At 44.2% G+C, this 15,263-nt stretch overlaps 1 protein-coding gene across 1 annotated transcript in view; it reads left to right on the top strand.

The window, feature by feature from the left end:
* The window catches only part of CFAP57 (cilia and flagella associated protein 57), an 89,435-nt gene that overhangs the window by 8,834 nt on the left and 65,338 nt on the right, over positions 1-15,263 (top strand). Inside the window, exons 2-4 of the mRNA XM_082264798.1 lie at positions 526-709; positions 6,376-6,692; positions 13,698-13,975. Coding sequence (XP_082120924.1) covers positions 553-709; positions 6,376-6,692; positions 13,698-13,975 — 752 coding nt within the window. The 5' untranslated portion in view covers positions 526-552. The remainder of the gene's footprint in view (positions 1-525; positions 710-6,375; positions 6,693-13,697; positions 13,976-15,263) is intronic.

Consider the following 15,263-nt stretch of genomic DNA (forward strand, 5'->3'; position numbering starts at 1 on the left):
TCCAATAAATTTCTTTCCACTTCATGATTGTGTCCCACTTGTTGTTGACTCTTAACAAAAAATTACAGTTTTATATCTTTATATTTGAAGCCTGAAATGTGGCAAAAGTTCGCAAAGTTCAAGGGGGCCAAATACTTTCGCAAGGCACTGTATATCCTCCACCTACCTTTATATAACCTCAACCTATCTGTATTAAACCTCCACTTACCTGTATATAACCTCCCCTTACTTGTATATTATCTCCACCTACCTGTATATATAATTTCCACCTGCCTGTATATATTCTCCACATACCTGTATATATCCTCCACCTACCTGTATATAACCTCCACCTACCTATATATATTCTCCACCTACCTGTATATATATATGTGACACCTACAGTACCTATATATAACCTAACTTTTTCTTTCATCTGGATTCGGTTACCTGGACAGGAAGTGAGGGGAAATCTGTCCAATCACAGATCAGGGTGGGGAAGTTTCCTGTTGATGGAAGTCTGACGTTGTGCGGTCTCATTCACAGATCCGGTGATTGGTCGGTTGGTGCGCCATGTCGGCGATCGTGGCTCAGTCACACTATATCTTCGGCCTGCGCTCTCAGGTCATCAATAACATCTGTTACTTCGATGAGCAGACCGTCATCTTCCCCTCCGGGAACAATTGTATCAAATACAATGTGGACCAGAAATGGCAGAAGTTCATTCCAGGTAAGATCCCAGAGAGATCCACAAGGATCCATCCACCGATAGGAGACTGATCTTTCCTTATTATTGATGAGCATGCCAAGCTGTCCAGATAGGGATATCGGCTTGTCACAGTCAAATTATCTATGGAAGAGATGCTAGTTAACACGTTTCAGGATTCATCCCTCTTCATCAGGGCCTAGATGTATTTTATATGAAGCTGTAGTCAGATGAACACTCAGAGAAATTGTCTGACACCCAAACAACTTAAAGTTGAACTACACTGTATCTGAGCACCACAAACTGAGAACTCTACCTAATTAATTCATTTTTAATATTCAAAGCAAACTTTCTCATCCATCCATGTCTCCATACTTGAAATCCAGTTGAAATCCCCCCTAGCATTTCTAGCCGCGGCCATCTTGAGTAAGGGCAGATGATTCATGTAGCATTTACTTCCTGGAATCTATCTGCCTATAGCTCAGGTGGCCATCTAGAGCAGGGGTCTTCAAACTATGGCCCTCCAGTTGTTCAGGAACTACAATTCCCATCATGCCTAGTCATGTCTGTGAATGTCAGAGTTTTACAATGCCTCATGGGATGTGCAGTTCTGCAACAGCTGGAGGGCGTAGTTTGAGAATCCCTGATCTAGAGTAAGGGCAGATGATTCATGTAGCATTTACTTCCTGGAATCTATCTGCCTATAGCTCAGGAGGGTATGCTTAGCCCCTCCTCCAGATGAAGACTCCTGGGAAGTGTGACATCATTTTGGCCTAGGCCAGAAACCAGGAAGAAACTGAAGAAATGTAAAAAAACTGTGACCACTTACCCCCAGGTCAATTCTGATATTTCTCACACACAAGTAAAAATCAGCATTTGAATGCTAGAAAATCACTTAGAACCTCCAAACAATTATGTATATATTTTGAAAGTTGAGACCCTGGGGATTAAAATGGTGGTTGTTGCAATTTTATATGTTGCAGGATATTTGCCCAGCCATTTTTAAAACGTAAATTTTCAGGAAAAAATACACTTTAATACAATTTAAGTGAACACAAACACAATATAATACCCATTTTTGTTTGTAAGATATCAACAGGTGATGTTATGATGAGTAAATAGATGCCAAACATGTCATGCTATAAAACTGCGTACGGCCGCGGAATGCTGTCAAACTACGGTACTTAAAAATCTCCATAGGGGATGCGCTAAAAACCTTTACAGTTACCAGTTCAGGGTTACACAGGAGGTCATGTAGAAGAATTAACCACTTCTGGACCAGAAGGTTTTACCCCCTTACAGGGCCGCTGATAGGGGGGGGGGGGCACCAGCCCTCTTGTAGGGGCCCCCGAGCACACAGGGGGGCCCACACAGAGAGGGGGATTAGTGATGGACAACAAATACAGAAATCTTCCTCCAGCACCTGAATCTGATCTGTCCCTCTCCCTGCTATCAGCTTTTATCTGTTGAGAAAGAGACAGTCGTCCCTCACTAATCCCCCTCCCTTGTGTGGGCCCCCCTCCCAGCACTTATCTCTGCTCAGGAGTTTATTTGTAAATTGTAACTTTGTTTCTCTCTCTCTGTCTCTTTGATCACTGAGTTCCAACTGCCCAGCCTGTATATTTTTCTCATCTCATCTTCTTTTTTATTTAACATAGTTTTTTTTTTTTAGATTTAGCAGGAATTATGCGAGTTATGTTATATTTGTGTCTGATAATAGTGATTTTTTTTGTAATTTTAGCTAAATATATCTTTAATATTTTCTTGGGGGGGCCCCGCCAGGTAGTCTGTATGGGGCCCCGTGATTTCTAACAGCAGCCCTGTCCCCTTAATGACCAGGCCATTTTCTGCGATACGGCACTGCGTTATTTTAACTGACAATTGCGCGGTCGTGCGACGCTGTACCTAAATTAAATTGATGTCCTTTTTTCCCCACAAATAGAGATTTCTTTTGGTGGCATTTGATCGACTCTGCGATTTTCATTTTTTGTGCTATAAACCAAAAAAATAGCGACAGTTCTGAAAAAAAAATATGTTTTTTTACATTTTGTATATAACATTCTCAATAAAACAAAATTTGAAAATCAAATTTTTTTCATCATTTTGGGCCAATTTGTATTCTGCTACATATTTTTGGTAAAAAAAAACATCCCAATAAGTGTATATTGATTGGTTTGCACAAAAGTTATGGCGTCTACAAACTAGGGGAAAGATTTATGTCATTTTTATTTATTTATTTATTTTTTACTAGTAATGGCGGCAATCTGTGACTTATAGTGAGACCGTGATACTGCGGCGGATAATTTGTACACTTAGGACCACAGATACGTCCCGGATGAATGTTTGCTTACAGTTCACAACCCCGGGAAGTTCCGTTGCGTTTTTGATACGTTTTGTGTTAAAGTACAGTTCTGTGCAGAAAGTAGCATGTTCTACTTTTTTTTTTATCTGCACCTGGAAACTGACTGGAACTGACTGCACTGGTGTGAACTAGAGCCATTGGAATACATGGAAAATACTTTGCATGCATTTTCCGTGCAGAAAAAGAAACGCGCTGGACTGTACTAACTGACACTTTGTGGGAACCAGTGACACTAATACAGTGATCAGTGCTAATAATATGCACTGTCACTGTACTGACACTGGATGGGAAGGGGTTAACATCTAGGGCAATCACCAGGAACACAGGATCCATGCCTTCCCTACTGACAGAACGGCAATCTGCTTTGTTTACATAGGCAGACCGCCATTCTGCCTCTCTCCTCTCCTCGATCATCAGGGATGCCGGCGGACATCAAGCCAGTGGTACCTGCTGCTGCGCTCCCAGTGTGTGCGATCACAACGGGAGCAAGCTGCTGGTGGTGCTCGTGTGCGTGCCATACCCTGAAGTGCAGGATCGTGTGTGTGTGTATATATATATATATATATATATATATATATATATATATATACACACACACACACAGTATCTCACAAAAGTGAGTACACCCCTCACATTTTTGTAAATATTTTTTCATGTGACAACACTGAAGAAATGACACTTTGCTACAATGTAAAGTAGTGAGTGTACAGCTTGTATAACAGTGTAAATTTACTGTCCTCTCAAAATAACTCAACACACAGCCATTATTGTCTAAACCACTGGCAACAAAAGTGAGTACACCTCTAAGTAGAAATGTCCAAAATTGGGCCCAATTAGCCATTTTCCCTCCCCGATATCATGTGACTCGTTAGTGTTAGAAGGTCTCAGGTGTGAATGGGGAGCAGGTGTGTTAAATTTGGTGTTATCGCTCTCACTCCCTCATACTGGTCACTGGAAGTTCAACATGGCACCTCATGGCAAAGAACTCTCTGAGGATCTGAAAAAAAGAATTGTTGCTGTACATAAAGATGGCCTAGGCTATAAGAAGATTGCCAAGACCCTGAAACTGAGCTGCAGCACGGTGACCAAGTCCATACAGCGGTTTAACAGGACAGGTTCCACTCAGAACAGGCCTCACCATGGTTGACCAAAGAAGTTGAGTGCACGTGCTCAGCATCATATCCAGAGGTTGTCTTTGGGAAATAGACATATGAGTGCTGCCAGCATTGCTGCAGAGGTTGAAGTAGTGGGGGGGGGGGGGGGTCAGCCTGTTAGTTAGTGGCTGTCATCCCAGAAGGAAGCCTTTTCTAAAGATGATGCACAAAAATGCCCGCAAACAGTTTGTTGAAGACAAGTAGACTAAGGACATGGATTACTGGAACCATCTCCTGTGGTCTGATGAGACCAGACAGTGTCAAGTGTGTGTGGCGGTAACCAGGTGAGGAGTATAAAGACAAGTGTGTTTTGCCTACAGTCAAGCATGGTGGTGGGAGTGTCATGGTCTGGGGCTGCATGAGTGCTGCCGGCACTGGGGAGCTACAGTTCATTGAGGGAACCATGAATGCCAACATGTACTGTGACATACTGAAGCAGAGCATGATCCCCTCCCTTCAGAGACTGGGCCAGAGGGCAGTATTCCAACATAACGACCCCAAACACACCTCCAAGATATTCACTGCCTTGCTAAAGAAGCTGAGGGTAAAGGTGATGGACTGGCCAAGCATGTCTCCAGACCAAAACCCTTTTGAGAATCAGTGGGGCATCCTCAAATGGAAGGTGGAGGAGCGCAAGGTCTCTAACATCCACCAGCTCTGTGATGTCGTCATGGAGGAGTGGAAGAGGACTCCAGTGGCAACCTGTGAAGCTCTGGTGAACTCCATGCCCAAGAGGGTTAAAGCGGTAGTATACCGCCTTTTGACACTTTTAACTACAGGTAAGCCTATAATAAGGCTTACCTGTAGGTACAATTAATATCTCCTAAACCGGCACGGTTTAGGAGATATTTGCACTGCATGCAGCCGCTCACGCGAGCGGCGCATGCGCTCTGGAGGTCCGGCAGACCTTCAGCTTTCCATGCCGGGAGCTTGCCAGAAAATGACTCCCGCGCGCAAGTGGTGTCGGGGGGTCCGTGTCGGGGCTTCGTTCTAAGGTAAGTAATACATAATGAGCTAGTATGCGATGCATACTAGCTCATTATGCCTTTGTCTTGCAGGTTTTTTTTTTTTTTTCAGGTTTACAACCGCTTTAAGGCAGTGCTGGAAAATAATGGTGGCCACACAAAATATTGACACTTTGGGCTCAAGTTGGACATTTCCACTTAGGGGTGTACTCACTTTTGTTGCCAGCGGTTTAGACATTAATGGCTGTGTGTTGAGTTATTTTGAGGGGACAGTAAATTTACACTGTTATACAAGCTGTACACTCACTACTTTACATTGTAGCAAAGTGTCATTTCTTCAGTGTTGTCACATGAAACGATGTAGTAAAATATTTACAAAAATGTGAGGGGAGTACTTACTTTTGCGAGATACTATATAGTTATATATATACATATATATATATAATTGATTTATTAAATATAGTGCATGTTTATTTAACGAATATATAAATACATACTGTACATATTTAGAACTGTATGGTTAAACACTAATAACTAAAGCACTAATAAGACATTTAACACGCAGAGTTAGATGAACTAAAGTTCATTTTCCCAAAGCCAAAAATATGTTAATGTCCTTTGGCTGGAGAATTCTTATCAAAACAAGAAGAGTTTGATTTAATGATGAACACATAAATAATTTTTAATAAACTTATAGGAATTGTGGGAATGAATAAGTTTGTTTGGTTATATGACAGATGCCAGATTTATGGTTAGTTACAATGATGTAGATCTTTGCAACCAATCATATCATACCCAATATGCTTGCATTGTATGAAACTGTATTAGACTTGAATATTCCTATGCTTTGAACATGATCTTGTATGTTTCCAGCTGCATTGCTAAAGGTCCTGCCTGGTCCAATACATCATTATTCTACTTCATTATCAATCATGGCGTGCATTAAACCGGGAAACCGTTAAATCAATGGGTTTAGTTAGGATTTAAAGCGGACGGTCGTAGGCTCCTCTGTCAGTATTAAATGGTTGCTTCAACCCTCTAACTGCCACTGTTGCTGGATATCTTGGTCTATTTTTCTCCTAGTTCCATTTTAATAGGAAATAAAGTAGATGGAAGACTACGAACACTCTCTGATCCAGCTTTTGTTCCTGATGTTTCTTGTTCATATATATATATATTTTTATCTTTTGACATTCCTTACACCCACAGGCTTGGAAAAGAGTCAGGGCATGCAGGCGCTGGCCATCAGCCCGAACCGCCGATACCTCGCCATGTCCGAGAAGGGCCCAGACAAGGCCACCATCACCATCTATGACCTCGCCTCCATGCCGTTCAAGAAGCGCAAAGTGCTGAGCGCAACTGACATCATGTCCCAGGAGTTCGTCAGCATCGCTTTCTCCCCAGACTCCAAATACCTGGTGGCTCTGTCGGGGTCTCCCGAATGGCAGATCGTCTTCTGGATGTGGGAGAAACAGAAAGTCATGGCCACTGTGAGGGCGGACAGCCAAAATAGCCCCATTTACCAGGTAATATTGGGGATGTACAGGCAAAACATGAATGCTGTGTGAGCAGGGCCAGGCCAATGAATAGGCAGAAGGGCACAACATGCAATCTATGGTGCTGAAGCAGTTCACAACTCATGGGGGGGGGGTGCTCTGGCTTTTTTGCCTTGGGTTCCTTGTCGATGTCAGATCAACCAATCTGAGCACCACAAACTGGAAAATCTATTTAATTCATTTTTTTTTTTTTAATATGTAAGTTATGCAGGGAATATTTTTAGTTCTCCTTTTCTTGCACAGTCTTTGTGCCGCACAGACGTCCAGTACGACGAATAGCAATAAGACTGACTTTGCGACCAGCTGGAGCATCTCTTCTGATAGGTAAAGGTTTGCCAATGTGTTGATGGTTACCACTACCGAAGGGATATTCCAGGGCCATCTTACCGAACTGGACATGCTGGGAAGTTGATCGGGAGCCCCACTTGCCCAGGGGACCCCACCTGCCCAGCAACCCAGCCCCAGCCAAGCATTAGTCCCGATGCCAGTGTGCATCCCACCGCTGAACTTAGCAGATGGCAAGCGCCTGTCGGCCCTGTGCTGCTGTAAGGCCACTGGGGCCATGGAGAGGGAGCCCACAACTGCAGGAATGCCTGTCCACCTCCACGGTAACAGGCACACACAGGACAGTCGAGTCTGACTCCCGTCCGTGTGTATGTTCACCGGACCCAGCTGCGGAACTTGTAAGCTGTCATTAGCCTGGCACTGCTGTACCAATAAATATCGCCTTATCGATAATTTGCATTATGGTGGGTGGTTGTGTGTAGGCAGGGACCCAGTGCACTGCATTACCTGGGGCCCTTTAATGATCTTAAAATGGCACTGGGATATTCTACAGGATTTTAACCAGTTCCGGACCGCCCACCGCATGTATACTGCGGCAGGGCGGCCCGGTTGCGCAAAATCACGTATAGGTACATCATGCGCACAAGCGAGTAGGGGGCACGCAGTGATCTGATTTGGTTCACAATTGATCAGGTCCAGGCCAATGATTTATGGCCTGGACCTGGTGATCGGTTCTGACCAATGGCAGAACCTCCTGTGCCTGTGTAATGTAAACACAGGCACAGGAAATGATGTAATCTCCTCTCCTCAAGCCCTTTTCGGTTCCTGTGTTAAAGGAGAGAGCATCACAGTGAGTACACAAGCACTACACTGACACCAGTACACATAGGCACATATTTAACCCCCTGATCACCCCCCAGTTAACCCTTTCACACCCTGTCACAGTGTCACTATATACAGTATACAGATAATTTACTGATCACTGTATTATTGTCACTGGTAGTGCCAGTTAGTGCCAGCTAAAGTTAGCAGTAGTTATTGTCAGTCCCAGATAGGATACCCACCATATATCCCCTAATAAAGGTTTAACCCCTTGATCATCCCCCAGTTAACCCCTTCACTGCCCTGTCACAGTGTCGCTATATACAGAATACAGATAAGTTACTGATCACTGTATTAGTGTCATGGGTGACGCTGGTTAGCTAGTTAGTGTCATTGTCAGTCTTAGTATAGCGTCATGGTCCCGCCACATATTTTCTAAAAAAGTTTAAACCCCCTGATCGCCTTCAGTTAACCCTTTCACTCCCTGTCACAATGTCACTAGTACAGATCTTTTTTCTCTGATCACTGTATTAGTGTCACAGATGACACCAGTTAGCGTCAGCATCAGCGTCAGTTAGGGTCAATACCAGGTAGCATCAGATTTTAACCCTTTGATTGTCAGTAACACTAAAACACACACACACACACACACTATATACCTCCATTACTAGTATAGTTTCTGAACTCTGAATGGATCAATATCTTTGATCTGATCAGAACTATACTGGCTTCCCCAATAGTTTAGTGTTCCCAAAAACACGGCGTTAGCAGGATTAGCCCTGACACTTCCCAGCACCTGCGTTTAGCTCCTCCACCCAGCCCCCAAGAAGCCAGTATCAATAGATCACTGTCACTTCCAATACACAGCACATAAAACCGCAGCGTTATCAGAGTCAGGCCTGATCTCTGCTAGCACTTGCAGTTATTTTTTTTCATAGCGACAGTCCTCAACATCCAGGTGCTTTTTTTTACCTGTGAGTCACAATAGGTACCTGTAAATTTAGTGGCCAAAATGTCAAACAAAAGGTACAATAGTGAAGAGGCCTACACGATGCTGAGCATGACAGATGAGAGCAATGGGGAAGTGGGAATCGGGGCTCAGTATATGAATCTGTATAGAGCAGTGGCACCCTGACAATTAGCTCTGATGAGGGAGTAGCGATCCCTGCTAAGGTCAGGCGTACCCATCACCATTCTTCTGTTGCTGAGGTGCAACAACCGCATGATTCTCTTATGCAGCAGAGTGTCATTACTAGTAGTGCTCAACCTTCTGGTGAACTGGCGAGCACCAGCGGCCTAGTACATCCTAATTGTAGACAAACCAGCACTGCAGTATCAGTATGCAGTATGTGGTGAATCCCATAAGTGCAGTTCAGGCTGGTGTGGTGGCTAGCACAAGTAATGTCCCTCAGCCACTAAGAATTCCAAAGCAGACCCGTAGATCCCATAGTGCCCTTCCTGATGCACTTGCAAATCCTGATTGGCAGCCCAAAGATTCTGCAGCGCCGACACTTCCCCCATTCACTGGCCAACCCAGAATTCAGGTGGAAACAGCCAATTTTACTCCCCGTGATTTTTTTCCATCTGTTTTTCACGGAAGATCTGTACAGATCTATTGTGAACCAAAGCAATTTGAATGCTAATCAATTTATCGCCGCAAACCCAAATTTGACCCTTGCCAGACAATTTGGCTGGAAACCTATAACTGTTCCCAAATTTAAAAACTTTCTGGGCCTATCCCTTAACATGGGAGTGAGTTGCGGTCATTTTGGTCCACTGACCCAATTCTTCATATGCCTGTGCTCTCTGCTGCCATGGCCAGGGCTCGACACAAGCAAATATTGAGGTTCATGCACTTCAGTGACAATGAACTCTGTAGTCCTCGGGGTGACCCTTATAAATGACCGGGCTCCACAAAATTTGGCCCCACGTAAACCACTTCAGCCAAACATTTGCAGCCTTGTTTATCCCCCAACAAGCTGTCTGCAATGACGAGTCCCTGAATATGTTTTCTGGCTGCCTTGCTTTCAAACAGTTTCTCCCCAGCAAGCGTGCCAGATACGGGGTCAAGATGTATAATCTCTGTGACAGGGCAACAGGCTATACATGTCGTTTTCTGTTTTACGAGGGAAAAAAAAAAATAGCAGCAGGGAGCCCCCCAACTGCCCAGACTACAAAGGGAGCGGCGGCAAAATTGTTTGGGACCTGGTGTCACCCTTTTTCGGAAAGGGATACCATTTATAGTTTTATACTGTACGTGGACAACTTCAATACAAGCGTGCCACTTTTTAGACACCTCTTTCGCATGTGGTACTGTGTTGTCTAATTACCGGGGCTTTCCCCAAGGGGTTGTAAATGCCCCACTTAGTCAGGGGGAGAGGGCCTGCTTGAGGTACAATGAATTGCTTGCAGTGAAGTGGAAGAACAAAACGTTTTCGTTCTGTCTTCCATTCACGCAGATACGGCAGTCCTAATTACAATGGCAACTGGTGTTGTTGAGAAGCCCCTCTGTGTTCACGACTACAACCGTAAAATGGGGAGGGGTGGACTTCAAAGACCAGATGATGACGCCGTACTTAGTTGCCTGTAAGGCCAGACACTGGTACAAGAAAGTGTCTGCATACTTATTCCAATTGGCTCTTTTCAATGCTTATTTACTATACAAAGCATTAGGAAGAAGTGGATCCTTCTTAAAATTTCAGGAAGAGATCATCACAGCCCTTCTGTATCCAGAAGCTGCTGTGGCCCAATTTGCCAATCAAGATGAAGTAAGCCGGCTGCATGAGAGGCATTTTCCAAATATCCTTCCTGGTACCCCTACCCAAAGGACACCCCAAAAAAGATGCCATGTCTGTAGCAAGTGCGGATATAGGGGTGATAGCATGGGTGACTGTTTCCGTCGCTACCACACACTAGGCATGATACACTCTAGGGCACACTTTCACACGGGGTCTCGAAAGATGTTAGATGGCTATCACATTTTGAGAGACCTTAACCTGGAACGTTTATAGTTAAAATAAGGCCCCGTTCACATACAAGCGACGCTACTTCCCGGGGCGACCTCCGAGGTCGCGGTGCGAGCAGCGCGCCGCGACCTCGGAGAGGCCGGCACGGACTTCATAACATTGAAGTCTATGGCGGTCGCCTCCAGGTCGCCCCAAAGAAGCTCCGGACCCTTTTTCTAAGTCGGAGTGACTTGTGTCGCTCCTATTAGAACGGGTCCGCAGCTTCCCTATGGAAGGCGACCTACGGCGACCTGTGAGGCGACCAGGTCGCCTCACAGGTCGCCTTACTGTGAACGGGGACTAAAGAAAACTATAAAAAAATAAAAATAAATAAAAAAGCCAAAAATAGTTGCTGTTTTATTTTTCCTACTGTTTTACTCTATTTTATGCTATATTGTAATGTTTTATTGTTACTGTGTTTTATTGTTAACCATTGTTTGCTTTGCAGGTATGCCATTTAGCTGCAGCACTGATTTGCTTATTTTGACAGCAACAGGGTTTGTGCTCACAATATGTAAAATCAGCAACTCCAGCGCTGTAGGAAGCGATTTCACCACCACAGTTGAAAAAAAAGAAAGAAAGAGGAGCATATATGGCGAAGCATGGGGGCTGGGGTGGACATAGGGGTGGATTGCCCCTATGCTTTGCCATATATTTTTTACTATTTTTTTTGGCAACCCCCCGTGGTGCTTCTGTAAAAATGATCAAGCTCGGACCATTTTCATGAGAAAGAGAATCTGAACTGAATCTGACTGAAGCCACTTGCAAACCACAACGCATGTGTGTGTATATGTGTGTGTGTGTGTGTATATATATATATATATATATATATATATATATACAGGCCTTTTTTTCTCAGAGAATAGGTGCAGGGACTCCCCCTTCTAAGTTACTTTGGGTCTCCGCCCCCCCTACCTACCTCCGAACACTAACCCTTGGTTCTACCCCTACCCACCTCCAAGCACTGACCCTTTGTTCCACCCCTACTCAGCTTCCAGTACAGCCCCTTGTAGAGAATATACAGCCAAGTATAATTTTGTATTGGAATGTATGGAATTTGGTTATGATAACAAGAAAAGCAATAAAATAGATCCCCCACAGCCAGCAGCAATATACCCCCCCCCCAGCAGCAATAGACCCCCCAGCAGCAGCAGACCCCCAGCAGCAGCAAAACATCTCCCAGCAACCAGCATCAATAGACTCTTTAGCAGCCAGCAACAGTAGACCCCTCCCTAAACAGTAGAACCCTTCCAGCAACAATTAACCTCCAGTATCAAAAGATCCTCCACCAGCAACAATAGATTGCCATGCAAAAATTGATCCCCTCCAGCAACAAAAGATCCCCCAGCAGCCAACATCAGCAGACCTTCCAGCACCCCCTGGAGGTGCCGGAACTGCATTCCCGCTGAAAAAAAGCCCTGTATATATATATATATATATATATATTTATATATATATATATATATATACACATACATACATATTGGGGTAAGCAAGTGGATACTAAAGGCAAACTCCCCCATCCGTCCATGTCTTCATGCTTTATTTTGTTGAGAAATCACTTTAAACCCCCCCCCCCCCCATCATTTCTAATGGTAGCCATCTTGAGTAAGGGCGAATGATTTGGGTAGCATTGACCTGGAATCCATCTGCCCTTAGCTCAGGCATGCGGACAGGAGGGTGTGCTTAGCTGAGAAAACCCCTCCCCCATGAAGACTCCTAGGATGTATGCAGGGCCAGCCCTATTATGGGTCCCGCTGGGTCCATTGGACCCAGGCAGAACTTTGAGAGGGGCAGCAAATGAACTTCCAAGATTTTTTTTCCAGCAGTTTTGTGTGTCATCAGTTTGTGGTGTGTTAGGGGAGGCTGAGTGTCTCCTCCGGAGAATGTCCCTCACGTAATCGTGGTGTGCGCAATGACATCAGACATTAGCGCACTCCATCTCACGCAGGGCAGGCTGGATTTTCTAGGGGGGTGGGTGCGGCAGACACAGAAATGACATGGATGACTGGAGGACAGACAGCGGTGTTTGATAGACCAGTCCGCTGGTGAGTTATGGAAGAAGGTAACAGTATATATAATATTTAAAAAATGTTATATATAATGGATGTGGGAACCTTTTGGAGTGCTTGATTTTTTTTATGGAGGGGGAGGGGGGCAGCATTTCATTCTTGGACCCAGGCAGCACAATGTCTTGGGCCAGCCCTGGATTTATGACATTATGGTCTATGCCAGAAAGCAGTAAGTAACTGAAGAAATGTAAAAATAAGAACTGAACGCACTGTGCGATTCACACGCAATCTGGGTGCAGTATGATTTCAGCCCATTCAAATGAATAGCACTGGACTGCACCAAAAGTAGTGCTTGCACTACTTTAAAAAATGCATAGCAGCCAGATCGCTTAGTACTACTGTTCCATGCAATCTGGTGCAGGCAAACCCACTGTGTTTTTGCAGGTGCAGTGCATTTTGAACGTGGTTGGAAATGCACATGGAACACGGGTTTCCTTCACCGCGTTCTTGTGTGAACTGGCCCTTATGACAGGTTCGCCAAGAGCCCAGGGCAAGGGTGCAAAACTGCAACCCTCACCCCCACTGCTATAGCTTGACATAGAACTACCCCTTGCTCTAGCTGCCCATGGTCATTTGTGAACCGAGAGTTGGATGGTGACCCTGGATGATGCCTGAAGAAAGGTGGCACTGTCCTTCTGAAGAGAAAAGGAGATGACGGCATTGCCAGGGGGAGTACTGTGATCTCTGTGAGAGGTGATGGTGTTAGATGTAGGCATTAATGAGCATGCAAAAAATACAGTATACTGCAGCTTAACAAACTGACACAATTTCCTCCTGTCTGTCTACTACAGGTGAGCTTCAACCCACATGACAACACACAGATATGCGTCACTGGTCACGGTGTTTTCAAACTATTCCGCTATATCGAAGGAAACCTGAGACAAACGAACTTCCAGAAGGTAGATTCCCAGAACTTCCTATGTCACGCATGGCTGTCTGAAGACCGTGTCATTTGTGGCACAGACACAGGAAAGCTCTGTCTGTGGGAATCGGGGGATCTGCGGTGGGAGCAGAACATCGGAGGCGTTCAGCAGTCTGACAGACGGAACACAGCGTCCGAAGATGGCCGGTAAATGAAAGAAGTTTAATACAAGTACCTTAGAAGACCTCTGACCTTTAGGGTGACTCACAAAAAATAAATAAATAACAGGGGAAATCTCGTTGTGTGTACACGCATGCTGGGACTAACATGGCGGTGAAGCCTCCATCAATCACAATCTTATATTTCGCCCCCCATAGCAATTTAGCAATAGGAGGACGTGGAGGAGGAGGGAAGGATGTGTATAGGCCCACACATGTGACCCTATAGGCACATGGGCTGCACAGATAAGAAAAAGGAGGAAATAAAACTGCTTAGAATGGAACTGAAACTGGAGCATGCTCAGTAGATGTCAACAGCTGGTCTCCACAATCTCAGGCTGCAGTGGGGACACAGACAATAGGGGAGAGACAGTGAACAGTTGGATCAACCAGGATTTTTGCTGTCAAAGAAAACAAATGCTTTAGTGGACGAGTGAATGTGAACACAATGTATTATAGCATGTATTGACAGCCGAGTGCTTCTCTATCCTGCAGAGCACGGCTACATATGTACAGTATATATGCATATGTGTGTGTGTATATATATATATATATATATATATATATATATATATATATATGTGAAATACAGTGAAGTGCACAGATTAACAAGTTCCAGTCTGTATCTACCTTATATATATATATATATATATATATATATATATATATATATATAATGTATAAGTATAAACCTTTATTTATTTATTTTATTTGTTCATAAGTTCATTTATATTTTTGTAATCCTATCTGACAGTTACATGACTGAACAGAGACATACTGCCATCTGCAAGCTGCAGTGGCATCTATAAGCCAAAGGTTTATTTTTAGGAATGAAGCCTCACTTGATCAGGAACCACCACCCTGACCTATTCCCGAGTTTTAGTTAGGATTGGGGCTGGTCAGTGACAGGCTGATCTAAACGCTAACAGAAGCAGAGTGTCAGCTACTAGCTGTCAAATGGAGGCCATGCAACAATGTTCCCTCCTCGTTTTATAAGGGAAAATTTGTTTATTTGTTTATTGATTCATTTTTTTTTTTTATATTGTTGTTGTATCTGACAATTACTCTACTAAACCGAGGCCTGAATCAGTTAAAGGTATTTTCAGGTGTTCCAAAGGGTAGCTAGTGCAGCTTGGAGGAAGAGTTCCTAATGCAACATCAAAACTCCTTTGCTGTGCTTTTTAAAGTGGTTTTGCACAGAACAGTTCCAATCCTCCTCTTATTAGATCCCCTGCTGGTGCTCCTGGTTGCTCCCTCCTGCCGAGTGCCTCCATAGC

The sequence above is a fragment of the Pelophylax lessonae genome (assembly GCF_965119305.1).
Source record: "Pelophylax lessonae genome assembly, chromosome: 8".
Lineage (NCBI taxonomy): Eukaryota > Metazoa > Chordata > Amphibia > Anura > Ranidae > Pelophylax > Pelophylax lessonae.